General features: G+C 60.3%; 1 protein-coding gene across 2 annotated transcripts; it reads left to right on the top strand.

Moving 5' to 3' along the window:
- Positions 1-1,496: 1,496 nt before the first annotated feature.
- LOC121494171 (putative ubiquitin domain-containing protein TINCR) lies at positions 1,497-8,925 on the top strand. 2 transcript variants are annotated; one of them, XR_005988760.1, is made up of 3 exons: positions 1,497-1,884; positions 5,196-5,309; positions 6,158-8,925. XR_005988760.1 is itself a non-coding variant. In XM_041760360.1 (2 exons), the coding sequence occupies exons 1-2, from the start codon at positions 1,625-1,627 to the stop codon at positions 3,280-3,282; spliced, it is 294 nt and encodes a 97-aa protein (XP_041616294.1). In that variant the 5' UTR covers positions 1,497-1,624; the 3' UTR covers positions 3,283-3,559. The 2 variants fall into 2 exon arrangements, 1 of the variants encoding a protein (XP_041616294.1); XM_041760360.1 differs by lacking the exons at positions 5,196-5,309; positions 6,158-8,925 and adding an exon at positions 3,249-3,559.
- The last annotated feature ends 12,485 nt before the right edge of the window (positions 8,926-21,410 follow it).

Genomic DNA, 21,410 nt, shown 5'->3' with positions numbered 1-21,410 from the left:
CACCCAGGCTCCTGGCTTTTAGTCACTTCTAAAATCCGCATCTGAAATCTGATGATGGCTGGGGTCTGGCTCTGTCATTTTTCATGGCGTATCCTTAGGGAAGTCACTCATCTTCTGTGCCTCAGTTTACTCATTTGGAAAATGGGAGAGAAAAGTGTCAGTGCCTTTTGTTTGTTTTTATCTGCTTTCCTTTGTGGAGTCAAATTGCACTTCTCTGTGACTACTCAGCATCACCAATTAATGAGTGACTCCACTTTAGGAACATTCTAAGTGCTTCGCCTGCAGCAACTTGTCCTCCTAACAATCCCACTGGCAAGAGGGGGACCTCGAGGACTAGGGAGGGTGGTTCCTTCATCAGGGACTGTCAAGGGTCGGGGTCAGGATTGGAGCCACTCTCTCGTCCTGCTCTGGCCTCCCTCCCTCCCTCCGTTCTACCCTCCCGGCCAGTGCGGGAGCAGGAGGAGGAGGAGGAGGAGGAGGAGGAGGAGGAGGACTTCCCAGTGGGCCCAGTGGCTTTTAAGTACAGACTTAGGGTCGTTGAGGTCAAGCAAGAATCCTAGATACACAGAACTGGTCAGTCCTGTTCTGGCAGGTATGACAGTGAGTAGGAACAGGCAGCAATCAGGGAAGGCTTCTTGGGTAAGTGTGACTGGAGAGGCTGGCTGGGCCCAAGAAAGGGTGGGAGAGGACAAGCAAGGAATTGGGGTGGAAGGAGATCCCCTGATCACAACCTCCCGTGGCTGCTACTAGTAAGTCTTCATTCCTGCTTTTCCCCATTAGGCACACCCTGGGCTGAGCTGGTGATCGTGGGCAGGTGCCTCCTTGGTGGGAGTGTTGAACTCCTACTCATCTGCCAAACCCAAGCTCCAGTGCCCACCCATCTGGGAAGCCATCCCCACCTACCGGCCTTTCCCAGCCTGGGATCTCCTACTTCTCAAGCCTTGAGCATGTAAGGCTGGGAGTGTCCCTGTCCTGCTCTCTGACCTGACCTCCCCAACTAGGACTCCTGTGAGGGCGTGGCCTTCGACTGACATTTCTCCGTGCACAGTGCACAGCACTGCCCAGCCGGGCGCAGCCACAGAGCGGGAGCTTGCTGAATGTGTCCTGAAGGAAATAAGGAGCAACAAATATAAACTTCAGCCTGCTTCCCTCCTCTGCCCACAGCCTTGGAGGGCTCCCACCTCCCTCGGGGTGAAAGCCCGCGTCTCTCTCCCTGCCTCCAACCTGCCTTTGTAACCTCCCGCCCTCCCCTGCTCCCTCTCGGGCGGCCACCGGCCTCCAGCAGGCCTGGCGGGGGGCCTGCCCCGGGGCCTTTGCACTGGCCGCGCCCGCTCGCCTGCAGTTCTGTTCCGGGGCTGGCGCACGCACTGGGCGTCCTTCCCTCGTCCAAACGCCACCTCCCGGGAGAGGCCGCCCCTGGCCCTCCTCTGGGTCTAAAATAGCCCGCCAGTCTCCTCCCTTCCGCCTCGCCCGCCCGGCCCTTCCCACCGGCCGCTGCACCGCGCGCGTCCCTATCCCGACCCATCGCGTCCTTCCCGGGCGCAGGAGGGGAGGCTCCGCCGCGTCCCGCCCTCCGGGGAGGGAGGCAGGGCCGGGCCGGGCGCGGAGGCAGGGCCGCGGGGCCATGGAGGGGCTGCGGCGGGGCCTGTCGCGCTGGAAGCGCTACCACATCAAGGTGCACCTGGCGGACGAGGCGCTGCTGCTGCCGCTCACCGTGCGGCCGCGGGACACGCTCAGCGACCTGCGCGCGCAGCTCGTGGGCCAGGGCGTGAGCTCCTGGAAGCGCACCTTCTACTACAACGCGCGGCGGCTGGACGACCACCAGACGGTGCGCGACGTGCGCCTGCAGGACGGCTCGGTGCTGCTGCTGGTCAGCGACCCCAGGTGGGCGCCGGCCGGCCGGGGCGAGGGGCAGTGGGGCCCGGCTGGGGTGGGGTGGGGAGTGCGGCAGGCTGGGGGAAGGCGCCCCTGGGGCCCGGCTGGGGTCTGGGGTGGGCAGTGGGGCCCGGCTGGGGTGGGGTGGGGAGTGCGGCAGCCTGGGGGAAGGCGCCCCTGGGGTCCGGGGTGGGGGCTGGGGTGGGCAGTGGGGCCCGGCTGGGGTCCGGGTGGGGAGTGCGACAGCCTGGGGGAAGGCGCCCCTGGGGTCCGGGGTGGGGGCTGGGGTGGGCAGTGGGGCCCGGCTGGGGTCCGGGGTGGGGAGTGCGGCAGCCTGGGGGAAGGCGCCCCTGGGGTCCGGGGTGGGGGCTGGGGTGGGCAGTGGGGCCCGGCTGGGGTTTGGGGTGAAGACGGGCCTGGGCTGGGATCCTGGGTAGGGAGTGGGGCCCGGTTGGGGTCCCAGGTGGAGAATAGGGCAGGCTGGGGGAAGGCGCCCCTGGGGCCAGGCGTGGGGTCTGGGGTGGGCAGTGGGGCCCGGCTGGGGTCCGGGGTGAAGACTGGGGCCTAGGCTGGGATCCTGGGTGGGGAGTGGGGCCCGGTTGGGGTCCCGGGTGGAGAATAGGGCAGGTTGGGGGAAGGTTTGAAGGCCCCCCTGGGGTCCGGGGTGGGATCTGGGTGGGGAGTGGGGCCAGGTTGGGGTCCCGGGTGGAGAATAGGGCAGGCTGGGGGAAGGTTTGAAGGCCCCCCTGGGGTCCAGGGCGGGGTCTGGGGTGGGGAGTGGGCCCCCGCTGGGAGAAAGCAGGAGGGCCCTCCTGGGATCCAGGGTGGAGAGTGGAACCTGGCCCGGGGTCCAGGGTGTGGTCCGAGGTGGGAATGCGGCCCACTTGGGGCCCGTGGTCCCTGGTGGGAAGTGGGGCCGAGCTGAAGGGAGGTTGGAGGTCCTGGAAATGGGGTGACATGGGGGCAGGAGGGTGGACCAGGGCGTCCCCAGGGCTTGAGCTCAGGCTATTCTGGGAAGCAGCTGACAGAAGACAGCCAGGTGCTGAGAGGCCTGGGCAGGGGCTCCCCTGCCTGATTCCTTTTCCTTGCTCTGTCCCCCCCCCGACCTGCCCAGTCCCTTCTACGGTCCCTCTGTCTCAGTCCCCCTGTCTCGGTGCCTTCCTCTGTCAGGGGTGCGCTGCCGGTCGCTTCCTGTCTCTCCATCTCTGCCCGTAGCGTCCCTGTGGCTTCTCCGTGCACGGACCCCTGTGTCTGAGTCTCTTGGCCTTCCCATCCCTTCATCCCTTCTGTCTCCTTCGCCACCGCTCCCATCCTCACAGTCCTGCCCTGATGCTTGTTGCCCGCACTCTGACCTGGCCGTGTGACCTTTCCAGAGAGGCTCCTAGCCCTGGCGGAGGTGACACATGAGGGGACACCTCTCTGCCCCAGGAGGGCTCTGCAGAGAGCTCGTGGGGAGGCCCGGAGAGCTCTGCGAAGTGGTGGAGGCCGGTAGGTGGCCACAGGGACAGTGAGCTGGTGGAGATGGGCAGGGGGCAGTCCCAGAGCCACAGATGCCACCTTGGAGGTGTAGGGCAGGGGCTGGACCCTAGCCAGGATGTGTAACCCCAGAGCTTCTGGGGGTCACTCTCTCTGGGCTTGGCCCTTAAGGTCTGATCTGGCAAGCTTGGGGTGACGTTGAGAGTGGGAGCCTCGGAAACCCGTCCTGGGGGCTGGGGGTGGGGTGGGAGAGCTGCCTCCCCAGGCCCTCAGGGATGATTTGGGAGTGGTGGGGTGAGAGTTGTCATTTTTTTTTTTTTAAAGATCTATCTATTTATTTGTTCCTTTGAGAGAGAGCGCAGCAGGGGGCAGAGGGAGGGGGAGAAGCAGGCTCCCCACTGAGCAGAGAGCCTGGCCTGGGCTGGATCCCAGGACCCTGGGATCCCTGACCTGAGCCGAAGGCAGATGCTTAACCGACTGAGCCACCCAGGTGTCCCCGAGAGTTGTCTTTTTTTTTTTTTTTTTAAGATTTATTCATTTATTTTAGAAAGAGAGAGAGAGCAGCGCGTGTGCACGTGGGGTGGGGTGGTGGGGAGGAGCAGAGGGAGAGGGAATGGGAGTCCCAAGTGGATTCCACACTGAACACGGAGCCCGCTGCAGGGCTTAGTCCCAAGATCCCAAGACCATGATCCCAGCTGAAACCAAGAGTCCAATGGTTAACCAACCACTGAGCCACCCGGGTGCCCTGAGAGGTGTCATTTTAAACAGGGTTGTAGGGACAGCTTCACTGACAAGGTGACAGTTTGAGCAAAGTCCTACTGTACGTGAGGCAGGGAACCAAGTGGTTATGTGGGGGAAGAATGGTCTGGGCAGAGGGCACCGTCTGTGCAAAGGCCCTGGGGCAGGACCAAGCCTGGTGTATTAGGGGTAGTGAGGAGGGGTGTGTGACCCGAGCAGAGTGAGTGAGGGGGAGAGAGGGAGGAGAGGAGGGTGGGTCTTGGGGGCCAAAAGGAGGATTTGGGTTTTTACCCTGAGGCACCTGGGAGCCCTGGGCTGTGGGCGAGGAAGGCAGGATGGGACTCGGGACTCTGGAGCTTACAGGCGCTCTCTGGGGGCCACTGTGGGGAGGACAGACTGGGGGTGGGAGGGTTGGGGACAGAAGCCCGGGGACCAGGGCAGAGTCCCCAGTAAGTGATGGCAGAGACTGAACTAGGATAGAGCCGCCTCACTGTTCTTCCAGCTGTCTAGGCGGGGTCCTGCCTCGGGCCTTTGCACTGGCTGTTCCATCTGTCTGGAACTGCTTTCCACCCAGCTCCCTCCCTCCCTCCCTCCCTCCCTCCCTCCCTCCCTCCCTCCCTCAGCTCTTTTTTTTTTCTGGGCCTTTGCTCAGATACTATCTCAGGGCAATCTCCCAGGACTACCAGACTACCCCCGGCTTAAAATTGCATCTTGCCAACGTGCCCCACCCCCACCCCTGCTTTATCTTTCTCCCGAGCACTTCTCAGGCCACTTCTCAGGCCCGGAACTTCTCAGGAGCCTGCTTCCCGGTGTTTTATTACATTTTTACCCCATCTCCTCCCGTAGACCCCGTAGACTGTAGGCTCTGCGAGGGCGTTTCTGAGGGCATTCCCTGCTGTCACTCCTGGCTTCCCCGGTCAGCGCGGGGCACATAGCGTGTCCTCAGTAAACGCGGGTTCAGTGGATGGTTCGTGGAGGTGAGGGCGCGAGGGTGTCAGGGCTGGAGGTGAGGCACTGGCCCGACCCTGAGCCCATCAGGGCTTTGAGCTCCAAGGGGAGGGTTGCGTTTGGCCTGTAACCTGTGTCTTTGTGTCCCGGTCCTTCAGGTAGTTGGAGGCGGTGGAGCCATGACCCAGGGGACTCGGGGTGCTGGCTGAGGAGCAGGCTGGGGTTGGGGGCACCTCTGGAGGTGCCTCCTGGGACCCCTGCCTTCACTCTGGGTAAGTCTCTAGTACTTCTTTTTTTTGGTAAGATTTTTTTTTTTTTAATTTTTAAGTAATCTCTACATGCAGCATGGACCTTGAACTCACAACCCTGAGATCCAGAGTCGAGTGCTCTACCGACTGAGCCAGCCAGGGGCCCCTAAGTCTCTAGGACTCTTTTTTTTTTTTTTTTTTTTTTTTAAGATTTATCAATTGATTCATGAGAGACACAGAGAGAGGCAGAGACAGGCAGAGGGAGAAGCAGGCTCCCTGAAGAGAGCCCGATGCGGGATTCGATTCCAGGACCCCGGGGTCATGCCCTGAGCCAAAGGCAACCACTCAACTGTTGAGACCCCTGGGCGTCCCTAAATCTCTGGGACTTCTAATGCAGAAGGGACCTTACAGATTATAAAGACCACAGAGAGTGGAAACTGAGGCCCAGAGAGAGAAGGGACTCACCTCTGTTGACTCTCACCCCACTCCACTCCACTCCTCCGGGATTCCTGCCCCTCGAGTTAGGACACGGGCCTTACCTTCTGAGTTACCTTCAGACTAACGTGTGTGGCCCCAACAGGAATGACATTGCCCTGACTCGCCCTGCAAATTTGGGCAGCGCAACGCTCCCCCCGCCCCGCCCCGTTACCCTCTTTGCACCCCTGGGAAGGGAAGTGGGCTTTGCTTGGCCGCTTTGGTCGCCTTGCACTCTGCCTGCTGTCCCTGAGGCCGTGGCCACATGGCTCCAATCGGCCAACCCAAGCTCGTGGCCTCGCTATCCCCCTGGAGGGCCCAGGGTCCGGGGACGCAGGAGCCGGCCCCTGCACGGCCCAGTTGACCGCGTTTTATTCCCTCCTTGCTGCCCTCGCAAGTGCCGGGCTCCGGGGCGTCCGTGAATTACCCGCCTGAGCGCCTGACCAGCGGCTGCCTCCGATCCAACCTGCCGCTGACCCGGGGGGGGGCGGGGAGCCTCTGTGACCCCGAAGCCCTGGCTCCCTGCCGCGGGGCCTGGAGCGCCAGTCTGCAGTGGGAACCAGCGTGCCATCGCGGAGGGCTCCCCAGCGCAGCCAGAGGGTATGACAGAGGAGACGAGCTCGGCGCCACCATCCCTCCTACCTCGTACTTGCTTGCTCGAGGCCACACCTGTGCCCAGGAGGTGTCCCCCTCTCCGGCCTGAAGCACCTTTCACACTCCTCTGTGCCACTCCGACTCACCTGGGATTCAGCCTCCTCCAGGAAGTCTTCTGGGACTCCCTCCTCACCAGCCAGTGAGCGCTTTGTCCTCTTTGGGGCTCACAAGCCCCCTCTACTGTGAACAGCCTTGGCTGGTGGGGTTTGGGGGGGTGCAGCCAATTACTGATGAAATCTCCAATGACTGCAGTGGGGACACGGACCCCAGCCCTCCTCTGGCTCTGCAGCATCACAGGGTGCATGCTCCCAGCCCCAGACACCTCCCCACGGGGGGCCTGTGCCCACTCTGTTGGCGGTGTCCTCATCCCCTGAACCCCGCTGCTTTTTCCCCTGCACGGGGTCTCCTGGGTGGGTCTGAAGGGCTCTGGGTAAGTGGGCGGGGCCAGGGGAGCTGTATCCCTAAGGCCATGAGGCACTAACGGTGACTGGTGATTGTGCGGTGTGTGTGGGGACTCTGGGGACAAGACCCACCAGGTAGAGCGCTGGGCCCCCGTGGGCCCCCTGCCTGGCGCCACCTGTGGTCAGGCCCTCTGCACAGGGCCACCCCGGGGCAGCCGGGGGAGGGGGGGTGTTGGGGGAAGCGCGGGTGTGTGGGCTCCCCAGAGGGCCACGTCCACGGTCCAGGTGCTGGGTGGCTCAAGGCAGGGGCCTCAGGGGGTCTGCGAAGAAATAATGTTTTAATTAAGAGTAGTGGTGGCCGCAGGGCCCCGAGCGTGGACGGGTGGGTGACAGATTGACTACAAGCCCCGGGGACCTTGGGGTGCCAGAGGTGTAGTGTGGGGGACTCAGGCTCCGCCTGTCCCTCCGACCACCTGGTGGGCAGTCCAAGACCACGTACCAGAGACCCCAGTGCCCCGTTCCTTGGGGCTCCCCCTAGAGCAGGGCCTCTAATTCCCTCTTTTGAAGCAGGTAAACTGAGGCCTCAGCTGCTTGCAGGGCACGCAAAGGGGAAAGAAGCCCCGACCCCTCCTCCTGCCTGGTTTGGGTCTCTTGATGGTCACCCCGCTCCATTCCTCTGTCCCTACCAAGGCCAGACCCTGGGCTGCCTCCTGCCCCTCTGCGGGCTTGGGCTTGAGTGATAACTGCCCCGTGGTGGTGGCCGGGATTCTGGCCCATTTTACAGATGGGGTGTCCAAGGTCAGCCTTCCCTGGGCCGCTGCCCCAGCAGCCCCTGAACTGAGGGGTCCCAGCCCACGCGGGGGTCCCCGATGGAGGAAGGGGAGGGGTTCCTGCTTCCTGACTGAAGGTGGGGGTAGGGGATGGGGGGCAGGGGAAGCCTTTCAGGCCATTTTGACATTTAACAAACAATATGCAAATCACATGCAAATCACCACCCATTTCTTAAGCCACGACAGCCCAGGCGTGTTCTGAAATAATAATGTTGGACCTGTCGGTTGCTGTCTGCCTCGGCCTGGAGGAGGAGGGCACAGCCTCTCCTTCCCCCTCCTCCCTCCCATTTCCCTCCCCCTCCTTCCCTTTATTCCTTTCACTGCTTTTCTTCCTTCCCTGGTTCCCAGGAGGCCTCCTAGTCCCGAGGCGAACGCAAAAAGCCGCAAAAAGCGATGAAAGTAGCTCGCACACGCGTGCTCCCATTTTCCGGATGAGATACAGGGAGGCGCAGGTCTGGCCTGAGGTCTCAGAGCCACAGGTAGAAAGTGGTGTCCCCACCAGGGGAGCAAAGCGGACAGAGCCTGTGACCCAAGAAGGAGAGAGGACAGTGGCCAGAGCAGTCGGGACTTTGATTTAGGGGCTGGGGCTCCGGGCCTGGCAGGGCTTGTCAGAGCCCCCGGGAAACCATCCTGGAGTTTTTCAGCCTCAAGTAGCAGACTGCCCCGAGCTTGGATCTGGAGAGATCTGACCGTGAGGGACTGGGCTCCCCGCATCCTCCTTTCTGGTGCTTCTCCCATCAGCATGCTCTTTGACTTCTGGCCACCGCCAGTTCGCATGCCCTACCTTCTCTGGCAAACTCCTATTCATCCTGCAAGGCCCAGCTGCAATGCCCCCCTTCTTTGTGCAGTCATTTCTGATCCTCCAAGAGGAGGCTCCGCTTCCCTCTGGTTTTCGGCTACCCGAGATGTCTCCATGGTCCAGCCCCGGCTGCTTGAGGGCCGCAGCATCCCTGCCCACTGAGCTGGTTATGACACCCCTCCGCACCTTGGCATATGCACTTCGCTACCCACAATGCCCTTCCCGGTCTTTTCCACGTGGCACACTCCTAGATCTTCAAGGCCCCAGCACTAGCGACCCCCTCCCTGTGGGCTCTGTGGTCCTGGGGCTTCCCGTCCCGCTGGCTCGGGCCTGACTCAGGGAACTGGGAAGGGTGTAGGTCCTGCCAGCCTGGTGAGTCTTGCCTCGGACCCCTGGGTCACGTCACCACCTGGTTGGGACCAGGTATAGAAGGGCCATCTATGAGTGCATATAAATAAAAGATGAAGTGTCTCAACACGAAATCAGTTCAAGCTCCCTAACTTGGGCCTTGGGTCCTCGCCCTGCCCAGGGGAGCGCGCTTTGGGCCACCCCTTGCTCCCCGCCACCCACCCTCCAGGACTTTGTGCAAGCTCTGAGCTCCTGCAGGGACACCTTGTCTCTGGACTCAGGTTCTGGCTGACCCCAACCGGACCCTCCCCTCCCTGGGCCCTGAACAAAGGGGCAGCCCGCCCCCACCCACACCCCCACCCACACCCGGCCTCTCTCTCATTGGGGCTCCTGGCTCCACCCTGGGAGCAAGTCTGGGCTGCAAGGAGTTTCGAGTGAGACTTGGCAGCCACCAGCTCTCGCTGGGGCCCAAGGCGTCCTGGGGAGGGGCCGCCTCCTGCCTCCCGCCTCCTGCCTCCCGCCTCACCGCCCACCTGGCCTGAGCTCCCAGAGTCCTGGAGGTGGGGGTGGCTCCTGGGTGGCCAGGTGATGTCGTTGGGGAATACAGGTGAGGTTCTGTGGGGTCTGGAGCCGACGGCCCAGGCCAAGAAAGAGTTCTTGAGACATCTTCAGTGCAAAATGGTGTTGTGGGTTGTTTTTTTAAAGATTTTATTTATTTATTCACGAGAGACACAGAGAGAGGCAGAGACACAGGCAGAGGGAGAAGCAGGCTCCCTGCGGGGAGCCTGATGGGAGACTGGATCCCAGGACCCCGGGGTCACGGCCTGAGCCACCTAGGTGCCCCCGAAATGATGGCTTTATTGAAGCACAGGGACACGACAATGGTGGGCACAAGGAGCGCTGCTGCGCCGGGGTCGGGTGGGGGGGCAGCTGATATGTACTTTGGGGGCCGGGGGGAGGTTCCCAAAGGGTCCTCGTAGGCTAAAGACACGGGCTACCACAGGCCTTGCTACTGTCAAACCAAGGTGGCTCTTCCAACCAGCGAGGCTTTGACACCAAGACAGGTGGGAGCTTCCCAGACAGCAGCCGGGGCGGGGGGGCTCAGGGGTTTAGAGCCGCCTTCAGCCCGGGGCGTGACCCTGAGACCCGGGATCGAGTCCCGCATGGGGCTCCCTGCATGGAGCCTGCTTCTCCCTCTGCCTGTGTCTCCACCTTCTCTCTGTGTGTCTCACATGAATAAATAAGTAAAATCTTAAAAAAAAAAAATAAAATGGAGCTTCCTGGAGGAACATTTCAGCCTGCCCGCCTGGACTACCTGTCAGTGGGCACGTTACACGGACATTTCATCCACATTTCCTTCTGCCCCTGTTTCCACATCAGCAAGTAAATCCAGGTGGCTCCCAGAGGAGGCATCCGAGGCTCAGCCAGAAACCGCCAGTGCCTAGAGCCCCTCAGAGTCAATCCTCTTCTGCCCCCACCCCCCCTCCGTGACTCCAAGCAGGGTCTCGGCATCCTCGGACTCTGCTCCTTTGATCACTGGGGACACTGCTCTCTGTGTGCCTGGCCCCCGGGTGCTGGCTGCTGGAGATACCCACACGGACCCTGCCCCCAGCTGCCACAGACAGTGGGGCGGGTTGTTGACTGCACCAAAGCACCCAGCTGAGGGGAAACGTTGTGTAACTCACACAAAGACTCCTATTCAGGTAGTGGTGGCCCTGACACGGCGCACACACACAGACACACACGAACACACACACTCTCTCTCTCTCTCTCTCTCTCTCCAACTCTGCGTCTCACTTAGTTCGCTGCTTTTCCTCTCTGTCTCTTTGTCTCTGCCTCCCTCCAGTATCTCTGGGTCTCTCCGGTTGTCTCCAGCTGTGTCTGTCTGTCTCTGTTTCTCTCCATATCTCTGGCCGTGTATCTCTCTCTGTCTCTCTCTCTCTCTCTCTCCTTCCACATCCCTGTATATCTCTCTCTCCTGTCCCCTATCAAAGAGGGACCCTCTTTCACGCCTGGAGCATGACCTCTGGGGCGTTTTCAAGAGCCCCAGGAAGGATGAATGACAATCGTTGGCCAAACACTTGCAACCTGCAGGGCACTGGGGACAGTGTGGTGACCAAGACACCCACCTGCTGACCCTCAGGAGGCTGGAGGCTCTGCAGAGGACATGAGAGCTATGGGGTGGGAGGCTGCCCCCCTCTGGGCTAGGCCTGCGGTCCTCCTCCGCTGCACCCCCTTGGGGGATCCTTGACCTCCTGTGCACCTCCGTTTTCCCAGCTGTCCAAGGATGCCATGGTGTCGGGTGGCTGGGCCAGGAGCTGCTTGCCTGGTGTAGACTATCTGTTGACAGAGCAACCCTGACTCATCCCCACACTTTCAAATGGGTTTGAAAGAAGCCTCCAAGGGAAAAAAAGGGGGGGTTGTAAGAAGAAACAGAACAAAAGAATCGCAGAGCCTGCCATCTGACTCACCTGAGGTGGAAGCAGCCTTACTGCTGTCCGCCAGAACATTAGGGAAACGCGTCTGTCTCTTCCCCTGATGGCTCCTGGTATCCGCTGAAGGCTGCTGGCCTCCCATGAGGGCTCCAGGCCTGGCTCTGAGGGCTCCTGACTTGGCACTGACCTCACATGAGCGCTCTGAGCTCCAGATCCGTGCAGCCTTTTGCTGGGTCCCTCATGGGAGAAACTCTTCCTAGCCGCTGGGCCTTTGCATGTGCTGTCTCTCCATGTACAGCACCATCTCCCGTCCTCGCTTTTCGTCTTCCGATTTGTGTGTTCGATGGCATGTCCTTGAGGAGGCCCTAAACAAGTCATGTCCCCCAGTTTTGTATTCTCACACCATCCCGTTCTCTTCCTTTGTGGCGTTAATTATTTATATTCTTATTTATTCAATGTGTATTTTTCCCACCAGCCTGTGGGCACTGAAGGCTGGGATGGCCACTGCTGGATCCCGCAGCATTTAATAACCCAGTGCGAGGGAGCGGGGAGCCAGGAACACCCTCCTTTCCCGGACTCGGCGGGCGGGGGGGGAACCCTACCCTAGTTGCTCTATCACACTGTGTTCAGCTCCAGGTGGCCAAGGGGCACGGAGGTTTGGGATTAGGATTCCGCGCACTCCGGCTCCTGCCACTGTGATAAATGGGGAAAATTCAGAATTAATTATTGACCGCCCCGCTGAGCTGGCCCGATAGAGTGTCCTCGCTGCCATGTCTGCTCAACACTTCTCAAGAGTTCCCAAGAGGTTGAGAAGCAGCTGGCTGGGGGGACAGGCCCAGAAGGCACTGGAGCCAGGGGGACTCTAGTTGCTGGGCTCTCTTGGGCAGCTCAATTTCCTTCTCTGAGCCTCCGTGTTCTCATTTGGGAACAGGAAAAAAACCCTCGTCGGTTGGATGAATTCGTTGCAGAAATCACCTTAGATAACGAGCGTGACGCATACAATAAATGCTGCACAATCTGTGAGTTCCCTCTGGAGGCCTAATTCCTCCCCCCTCACCCCTGTCCCCCCGGCCAAATCAAATGAGGCAGACTCCTCACCCACGGGTGGCTCTGTGTCCCTTAGCGGGTGAGCGATAGCAGATGGCTAACATAGGTCTGAGTCCTAAGAGCCGATCCAAGCCAGCAACAACCACAGAGGAGCAACTGTCTGAACTACTACTTACTTCCTTTAGATTCATGATCCTCAGACCCCATCGCAGGGGCACAGCGTCCCCTCGTGGGCAGTGACTGATAACTTAAGTACCTAGTGTTGTCTGGCGGAAAGGTTACGGAAGCCACACGCGTAATTTTAAAACTTCCTGGTAGCTGCAAGAAAAAAAAAAAAGTAAAAAGAAACAGGTGAAATTAATTGTAATATGTTCTATTTATTTATTTTAATTTTTAAAAAATATTTAATTTATTTATTCATGAGAGACACAGAGAGAGAGAGAGGCAGAGACACAGGCAGAGGGAGAAGCAGGCTCCATGCAGGGAGCCCGATGCAGGACTCGATCCCAGGACCCTGGCATCACACCCCGAGCTGAAGGCAGACACAACCACTGAGCCACCCAGGCGCCCCCCAGAAAAATTACTTTAACATGCAACCAATATAAAAAACTGCTAAGGAGTTATCTTAACATTCTCTTTTTAATACCAAGGTTGTTGTGTTTTTTTTTTTTTTAAGGATTTTATTTATTTATTTGAGAGAGACACAGCAAGAGAGCACAAGTAGGGGGAACATCAGAGGCAGAGGGAGAAGCAGGGTCCCCACTGAGCAGGGAGGCCGCTGCGGATCTCGATTCTTGGACCCCAAGATCCTGACCTGAGCTGGTGGCTGATGAGCCACCCAGGTGCCCCATCCTACCTCGTCTTCAGGCCCCGATGTGTTTTATACTTGCAGAGCAGGTCCGCGTGAACTAGGCACATTTCCGGTGCCAGAGGCTCGCATGTCCGACAGCACAGCCTCAGGTTTGGGGTCCAGCCCCGCTGGGCCTGCGCAGCCCCCTCCCTGGCACCCCCCATCTCCCACCCCTCGTCTCCCGTCCCTGCAGCCACCAGAGGGCGGCTGTGAGCACACCAGTTGGGTCCCCTCCCTCCTTGGCCTTTGATCCCACTGCCCTTGGGGACAGGTCCTTCCGGGAGCCCTGGGGGCCGCAGGGAGGGTTTGGGCTTTCACCCCAAGGGAGGTGGGGCCCTGGAAGGCCATCAAGGGTTCAAATCCTGCCTCTGCCTTCTCTCAGCCAAGCGACCTGAGGTCAATGACTTGCCCTTCTGGGCCTGTTCCCCATCTATAAAATCAGTCCTAAGTGTAATATTAGTTGAATACCACATTTTAAAAATACAGTGAATGCACCTGAGTGGCTCAGTGGGTTAAGCATCTACCTTCAGCTCAGGTCATGACCTTGGGGTCCTGGGATCCAGCCCAGTCTCCCACACCACGACGATGCATCTCCCTCCATCTCTCCCCCATCCCCTCCCCTACCCCTGCTCAAGCTCATTCTCTCTCAAATAAATAAATGACATCTTAAAAAATATATAATAAATGCAAAAACATCCACAGTGAACAAAGTATCAAAGTGTGAAATATGGACAGACCCTGACCCTGCTCCACCCTGCCTCACCCGCCTCACCCAATTCCGGGCCCTGCAGCACCTGGGAGGCCATTCCTCCGCACAGCCTCCCCTCCCAGCAGTAAAAGCTTCTGATTAGACCTTAATTCTCCATGATTAAGTCCAGGGATCTGGGGGCCCAGCAGCACCGCAGGAGGGAGGGCCTGGCAGGGGCAGGCCAGGCTGGGCCTCCCTGGGGGCTGAAGGAAGACCGGGAGGGAGGCAGCTGAGTGGCTGGAGCAGAAGCCGGAACTTAATGAGCCCCTCAGGATTAATTACGGGCCCAGGAGCGGGCTGAGGAATCTATTAGCCGAGCCGTTCCGACTCCAGGCTCCCCTCCTTCGCTTCATCACTTTTTCTCTACAACTCCTCCCCGTCCTTGCCCAACAAAATATATTTATTTTAAAAATGCACCTTCGTGTCCTACCATGAAAACCCAGATATAAGTTTTTTTGAGCGATGTAGATGGTATATATTTGGGAGGATACACATTGAAATGAATGTCTAACCGTTGAAAAATGATCTGCGTGGTCCTGTTTGGAACCATAGTAACAGCAGCCACCCTGTGAGTACTTGAGTATGTGCTGAGTGTTTACACACTTCTCTTCACTCATCTCTTCCCCACAGTAGCTCTGGGGGTGCAAGCTATTATTACCCTCACCTTGCAGGTGCTTATCTGACTCTAGGGTCTGTGTTCTTGAGCCCCACCGTGGACATCAGGGTGGGTTCTGACTTGAGAGCTTGTCCTGCAAAGCCTGGGCAGGCTGCTCTCTTCCGGCGGAGCCGCTTTGGGCTCCAGATGAGACCAGAATTTGTGATTTTTTTTTTTTTGAATTTTGATTTTAATTTTTTTTTTTTTAACTTTCTGCCTCCGAGCATTTGCCTCGGCCATCTGCTGCACCCGGAATGCCTCTCTTTCCCGCGCGTGAATCCTCCTTGGTCTTCAAAACTCAGGGTAGGTGTCTGCAGGAGGCTTTGGGAGCCCCACACTGAGGCTTCACCCACTCCACCGTGGGCACCCGGTCTTCTTCCGCCCAGCCTGACCACTCGGGCAGCAAGTGTGCCTCTGGTTCTGGCTCCCACAGCCCGGGATCCCCTCCAGGGCTGGGTCTCCAGAGGGGGTAGGCTATCAGTAATGGGGGCGGGGGGGGGGCCTTGGGAGTCCCTGGGGAGCTAGAGGAGACGTGTGAAGGAAACATCCTTCTGCTCTAAAATCTCTGCAAATTGATGGCTGATTTTTTTTTTTTTTTTAAGATTTCATTTATTCATTTGAGAGAGAGCACAAGTTGGGGGGAGGGAAAGGGAGAAGCAGATTCCCCGCTGAGCAGGGAGCTCTATGGGGCTGGATCCCAGGACCCCAGGATCATGACCTGGGCAGACGCTTAACCCACTGAGCTCCCGGGGCGCCCCTTGATGGTGGATCCTATATCAGTTTTTCTCAGGGAGGGTAGTTGTCCTCACACCCAGGCCGGCTGCAGACAAGGCTGGTGGAGCAGAGGGTCTTCCCATCTTACATGGAGGAGACGGGATGGGAGAGAACCCGGGACCCGTCCGAGTCACATACGGGGGTCGGGGTGTAGAAGCCAGGCTCAGCCTGGACGGGTGTGTCATGACATGCCTGCCTCCCGGGTCGGCTGCCCCTCCCATGGTGTAGATGGGGACACTGAGGCACTGATGGGGAAATTGGCCTCGCTGAGGTCACAGGGCTGGTCCTGGGGGTGGAGCTGGGGACAGTCCCGCAGTTGGAGGGGGTGGTGGATCTGGAAGGGCGAGGTTCCCCGCAGGGCCGGCAGGGGTGGGACAGGGTGGAGGGGGGGGCAGGGTGGGCGTGTCCACCGGGGAGACCTAGGCCCCCTCCCCTCCCCTGTCCTGCTGCCTCGCCACCTCCCTTCTGCATATTGCTTGTCACCGGGCTGGTGGGGAGATGTCACCAATTCCTGGGGTTAAGGGAACTAATTTAGCTGGTGCAGGGGGAGGCAAGGTGACCCCCGAGGGAGGGCCCGCCAATCCCCCAGGCTTGCTCTGGCGGCCAGGCGTCCACAGCGCAGGTGGGGAGGCTTAGGTCCTCCCTCTCTCTCACCCCCCGCCCCTCGATCTCACAGCACCCCACCCGGGCACCTCTCCTCGCCGCCACCCCCAGCGCTGTCCTGGGGAGCTTTGCAGGCTCAGGAAGGGGTGAGCAGCTACCCAAAGTCATAATGGTGGAAAACTCAGGCATGTCAGCTGCCACCAGAGCCAGGGGTTCCCAGGAAGGTGCCACGCGGTCGGCAGCTTTGCTGACCCGGCGCTGCCCGCTTTGCCCCTTCAGCTGAGTCTGCTGAGCCTCCCCCTTCTCCAAGCCCAAGGGCCAAGGCTGCTCCGATGCCTGGTGAGCCCCCAGGACACACACACACACGTAGACACATGTATGCACCTGCCACGGACACGCAGATGCCATGCATGCCCCGCGTGCTGTTCCCCCGCTCCCCCCAGCCCCACACATCAGCCCCCACCTCAGCTTGCTGCCTGGGTCCAATTATAGTGTCAGAGAGCTGCTGCCACCCCTAGACGGCAGCGGCCTCATGTTTAATTCATCTCAGGGCTAATTATAGCCAGGCTGGGGGAGGGGCGTGGGAACCTTGGCCTCCATCCCCCGCCTTTCCTGCTGCCTGGGGTCAGTGAGGGTTCAGGGCTTTGTGTCCCCCTCCTCACCCCATCCCTAGGCAGGGGAGCCAGCCCTTGGCACCTCCTCCCAGGGTGCACCCTTGGAGGCAGCGCTAATGGCACAAGCCCCACTCGGGGCTGCCAGGCAGGATGGTGGGAAAGAGGCCAACTGGGTGCCAGCGTTGGGAGGCTCCCCCCTCCCTCCCACGGAGCGGGGTCGATCAAGATACCTGGAACGAGCAGGTTCTTTGGCCACCTTCCGGGCGGGCCCACCAGGGCCTGAGGTCCCACGCGGAGGGCTGGTGCCAACGAGGGTGCGTGATCACACGACGCTCCGGACTGTCTGTAGCGTTTGGCTCCCTGGAGACGTTTGCCACCCTCCTCGCCGCTATCCTTGGGTGCTTCCCAGGGACCAGGCACAGTTCTGAGCGACCCTCCTGATTATCACCGGGCCAGGACTAGGGCAAGACAGAACTTGAGCAGGTGCCAACTAGCCCGGTCAGCAAGATAAATACTATTTTAAGTCATATTTTCAAAAATTCAAACCGATGCAAAAAAAAAAAAAAAGATCCATGCAGAAGGAAATATCCACTGGTAAGGGCGGGCAGACAGGTGCTCCCCGGAACCCCCTGCGCCGGTAGGACTCGAATGGAAGTTCTGATGGTCCAACAGCCCCTGGGAGGGGAAACTGTGACAAGCCCATTTTACAGATGGGGAAACAGGCCAGGAGGAGCCAGGTGCACGTTGTCGCCCAGTGTGACCCCCGCGTGCCCTCTGCACCTCTTCGCCCTGGTGGGGCTTTGTTCTTCCCTCCCCAGCTCCCATGCCTCCTGCGTGGCTCCCAGCTTGTCCACCTGCCTGAGCGCCACCACCTCACAGAGCCGTGGGTAGCAGCTGCCGGCGGGCACCCCCGTGTCGCCCACCCAGGGCCCCCCACCATAGCTCTCAGGGATCAGCGACCCAATTCGCGCTGCTCTTAGCGGGGCCTCGATGCCCCCGTTGGTCCCCTTGTGGGAGAGCAGCGTCTCACCTCGGGGTTCCTGTAATGCAAGGTGGGGGGGCGGGTAATAAACCTCAGAGGCCACCATCCTGTGATGCCTTCCTGGGCGGATACACACAAACCCTCCAGATCCCAATTTCAATATATACACGGTCGGGGTCGGGGGTGGGCGGTTAGTGCTCGGAATCCGCAGCCAGCTGCTCTGGGTTCAAATCCTCGCTCTACCGCCTGCCTGCGAGCCGGGACTTTGGGCAGACCGGCTAGCCTCTCTGCAGCCAAGACGGCCTGCGTCAGACGCCCCTGGATTAAAGGACTGCCAGCAATGCATGCAAAGGCATACAGTAGGTGCTCAGCGAGTGGCTGGGATCACTGGGGCCGGCCCCGTTCCAGAGGCGAGAGGCCGAGGCTGCGCGCAGGGGAGGAGGGCGCGGGGAGGAGGGGCGGGCCGCCCGGCGGTGGCCGCGTTTCCATGGCAGCCTGGCGGGAGCCGGCCGGAGCGATTAGGCGTCCCGAGGAGCTGCTGCTAAAAATAGCGCGCGCCGCACCGGGCTCATTAGCTGCCGGGCTTTTGGCTGCCAGGTACCCCCTCCCCGGCCCCTCCCCGCTCGCGCGCGGGCGCAGCGAGGCCGCAGGGGACGCGCGGGGACGCACGGCCGGTCCCGGCCCCCCACCCCCGCCCCAAGTCCTTCCCGGGCTCCCCAGTGCCCTGGGCTCCCAGGACCTCCCCGACTTCTTGGGGCGCACCCGCCGCACCCCCCCGCCGCGGCTCGGCTCGTGCCGTTCCCTCCGCGTGGGGCCCGGTCCTTGTCCCCGTCGCCTTGCCCGTGTCTCCTTGCGCATCCCCCGCCCAGCCCAGCTCGGGGACGCCAGCCCGGGAGCTCTCGGAGGGAGGGGAGAGTGCGCTTTGGGAGAAGGGCGGGCGCTCAGCCATCCTTCCGAGTTTGCGGAGTGAAGCAGGGGACGACCTGACCCCGCGCGGGCGCCGGGATTTCCCGGGGGGGGGGGGCCCGCGCGCGCCCCCCGCCCAGCAGCTGCCTCTGCAGAGCACGACCTCGCTGTGCGCCGCCGCCCGGGCGCTCGCCCTCTCTGGTCCCCTCCCCACGCCTGTCGGAATCTGCAGACACGCAGGGCGCGCAGCTTGAAAGGGCCTGGCTGGGCCCTCGCGGAGCTGCCAAAATTTGGAAGGGAGATGGAGGGAGAGACGAAGGTAAAGAGGCCCTAGGAGAGGCCGCGCTCATGAAAACCCAGTCTTTTGGGGGAAGCAGTGGGCAGGATTTCTCCCGCAGAGCCTGGAGGGACACTTTCCCCGCGGCCACATGGGGGCGGGTGTGGCACCGTCCAGCTTGGTTGCAGCAGGCTGGGAAATGCAGGGCAGAGGCTCCAGAGGGCACCTCCGGAGGGGGAGTTGGCCTCCCAGGCTTGTTAGCAGGAGAGGGGGCCAGTCTGGGCTTCGCAAGGTGGGCAGTGGCCACGCTCAAAACTTGATCATTTGAGATCTACGTTGCCGTGAATCTAGGACCATGTCCGTGAATCCGGAAGACGATGGCTTACAGGAAAGAGAAGTTCCATGGCTCCTGTCCTCACTGTCCCGGCATCATCCCCAGGTGATGCAGGGGTGGCTTCACAGTCACCAGGGACCAGACTTCTGTCCCCTGTGGCTCCACCTCCTTGGATGAACTTCCATCTGCGGCCCATCCTGGCTGCTCCAGCGCCTGCCATCACGACCACCTCCCAGATGAGGGGCGGGGAGGGAGGGAGAAGGAGGGGAGGAGGGTCGGTCCTTATGTTCTGAGGTTACAACCTGGAGGTTACATGGATGATTTATGCGCACACCCTGTTGTCCGCTGTGTAGCCACATGGTCACACTGAGCCGCGAGGGGGGCTGGTTCTGTTTGTACAGGAGAAAGCGGAGAGTGAATATCAAGGGCCAGCCCACAGCCCCTGCCACTCACTGGGCGGGGAAGGAGGAGTGGACATTGGTCACTGCAGGCCAGGGCGGTGCCCCGTCCCCTCGATCTCTGCACAGGAGGCCTGCATGACCCAGTCCCGCTCCCTCTCTGCTCTCCCCTCCTCCCTCTCTCCCCCTTGCTCACCCTGCTCCAGCCACGTGAGCCTCCATGCTGTTCCTCTGGCACGCCCGACTCAGTCCTGCCCCAGGGCCTTTGCACAGCCTGTCCCTCCCCCCCCGCCCCCCCGGGATGCTCTTCCTCCACACCTCTCCATGGCTCCCCGCTTCCCCTTCAGATCTCTGCTCAAATGTCCCCTTCTCAGAGGCCTTCTGTGAATTTCCTGTTTAAAATTCCAACGCCCCCCCCCCACACACACACTGCTTGGCCCTTCTTGAAGCCCTCCCTGCCCTCACGGTCTTCCTAGCACTTTGTACCCCCTAAAGCCCTGGAGATCCGTTTGCTCATTGTCTGCCTCCCCACTAGGCTGGGAGCTCGGGAGCTTGACCAGGGCAGAGGTTTCTGCTGTGTCGTTCACTCGGTGGCGTTCCCAGGGGCTAGGACAGCACCCAGCCCTCGCTGGGGCTCAGGGAATATCCCGAATCAGTACGCTGAGGGAACAAAGCAGGCGCACCCAGTCCCCTTTCAGAGACCTGGCACCTGAGGTCCTGGTGGAAAGGTGCTCCACCCAAGGGCACACGCTGGTGGTTGGCAAGGTCGGGGTGTGTCACCTGCCCAGGTCCCCCTTCCCCGCTGTCGGTTGACCCCCTCTCTCCACCTTTGTCTCCTACCCAAGAGTCACGTATCAACTTTGGTTTCTGCGTGTGTCTCCTGGAGCACCTTTCTGTTGCCTGCAGCCAAGAGCCTGGGGTGACGGAAGAGGCACCATCATGCCGGGCACGGTGCCTGGTTCCACTGGCCGCCAGGTCGCATTTAGTTGCCACCTAAGCATGAAAACCTTTGCAAACTGAAAACCACACCCAAGGGGGACGCCTGGGTGGCTCAGTGGTTGCATGTCTGCCTTCGGCTCAGGGTGTGATCCCGGGGTCCTGGGATCGAGTCCTACAACGGGCTCCCCGCCGGGAGCCTGCTTCTCCCTCTGCCTGTGTCTCTGCCTCTCTCTGTGTGTCTCTCATGAATAAATAAATTAAATATTAAAAAAAAAAAAAAAGAAAACCACACCCCAAGGGCTCCTAGCCCCAGTTTTGGGGGCATGGAATGATGAAGCCTAGTGTGGGGAAGGAATGAATGGTCCTGGTAACACCCAGGACCAACTGTTCCATCCTTGCTTCCGCCCCGTTCTTAGATGAGGCTCCCTGCCACCCCGGACAGTGCAAAGCTAACGGTCTTGGGTTCGAATCCTGCCTTGAGGGTCAGTGGGGGGCCCATGGGCATCTTCCTCTCCCTCTCCATGCCTCCATGTTCTATAGAGATGTGGGATCCTAAGCACTGTCCTGGGCATGGCACAGAACGCCCCACTGTGCACAGAGCCTGGCATACAGAAGGCGCTCCCGCGAGGCAGGAAGGTGAGGACACCCGCTGGCTCCCCGAGGCTGCACCCCCCCTCCAGACCCTCCCCACCTTCCCTGCCTCGCTCCATATTCCCCCGGCCGTCCAGTGCCTGGTTTCTGTTTAGTTTAATAATCTCCCGAAAGTTTAATTGTTGTTTTATTCATCCGTGACCTTTTTCTCTCATCTGGAGACGTATTATTGCTAATCTACAAATTTCAAGAACCAGATTTATTTGCAAAACCAATTACCTGCCTATGCAAATGACCTCTTTCGGCGCCCGCCTCCCAGGCCAGCTGGCTGGTGGGGGGAGAGGGGGGAGCCGCTGCCCGCCCCCTTAGAGCCGCTGCTCAAACACTTGGATGCAAACTTATCTATAATTCCTCCGAGCGGGGCAGCCCTCTCGGCCCAGGAGTTAATTAGAATCGCAGTAATCAA

Source organism: Vulpes lagopus, chromosome 7, assembly GCF_018345385.1.
Source record: "Vulpes lagopus strain Blue_001 chromosome 7, ASM1834538v1, whole genome shotgun sequence".
In the NCBI taxonomy this organism is placed as follows: domain Eukaryota; kingdom Metazoa; phylum Chordata; class Mammalia; order Carnivora; family Canidae; genus Vulpes; species Vulpes lagopus.
The sequence above is the reverse complement of the archived record's forward strand: the minus strand, read 5'-3'. Positions and strand labels throughout refer to the sequence as shown.

Coding starts and splice junctions, on each gene's coding strand:
- LOC121494171 (XM_041760360.1), top strand. CDS start 1,625: ATGGAGGGGCTGCGGCGGGGCCTGTCGCGCTGGAAGCGCTACCACATC. Junction 1,885..3,248: donor CTGCTGGTCAGCGACCCCAG/GTGGGCGCCGGC, acceptor TGACCTTTCCAG/AGAGGCTCCTAGCCCTGGCG.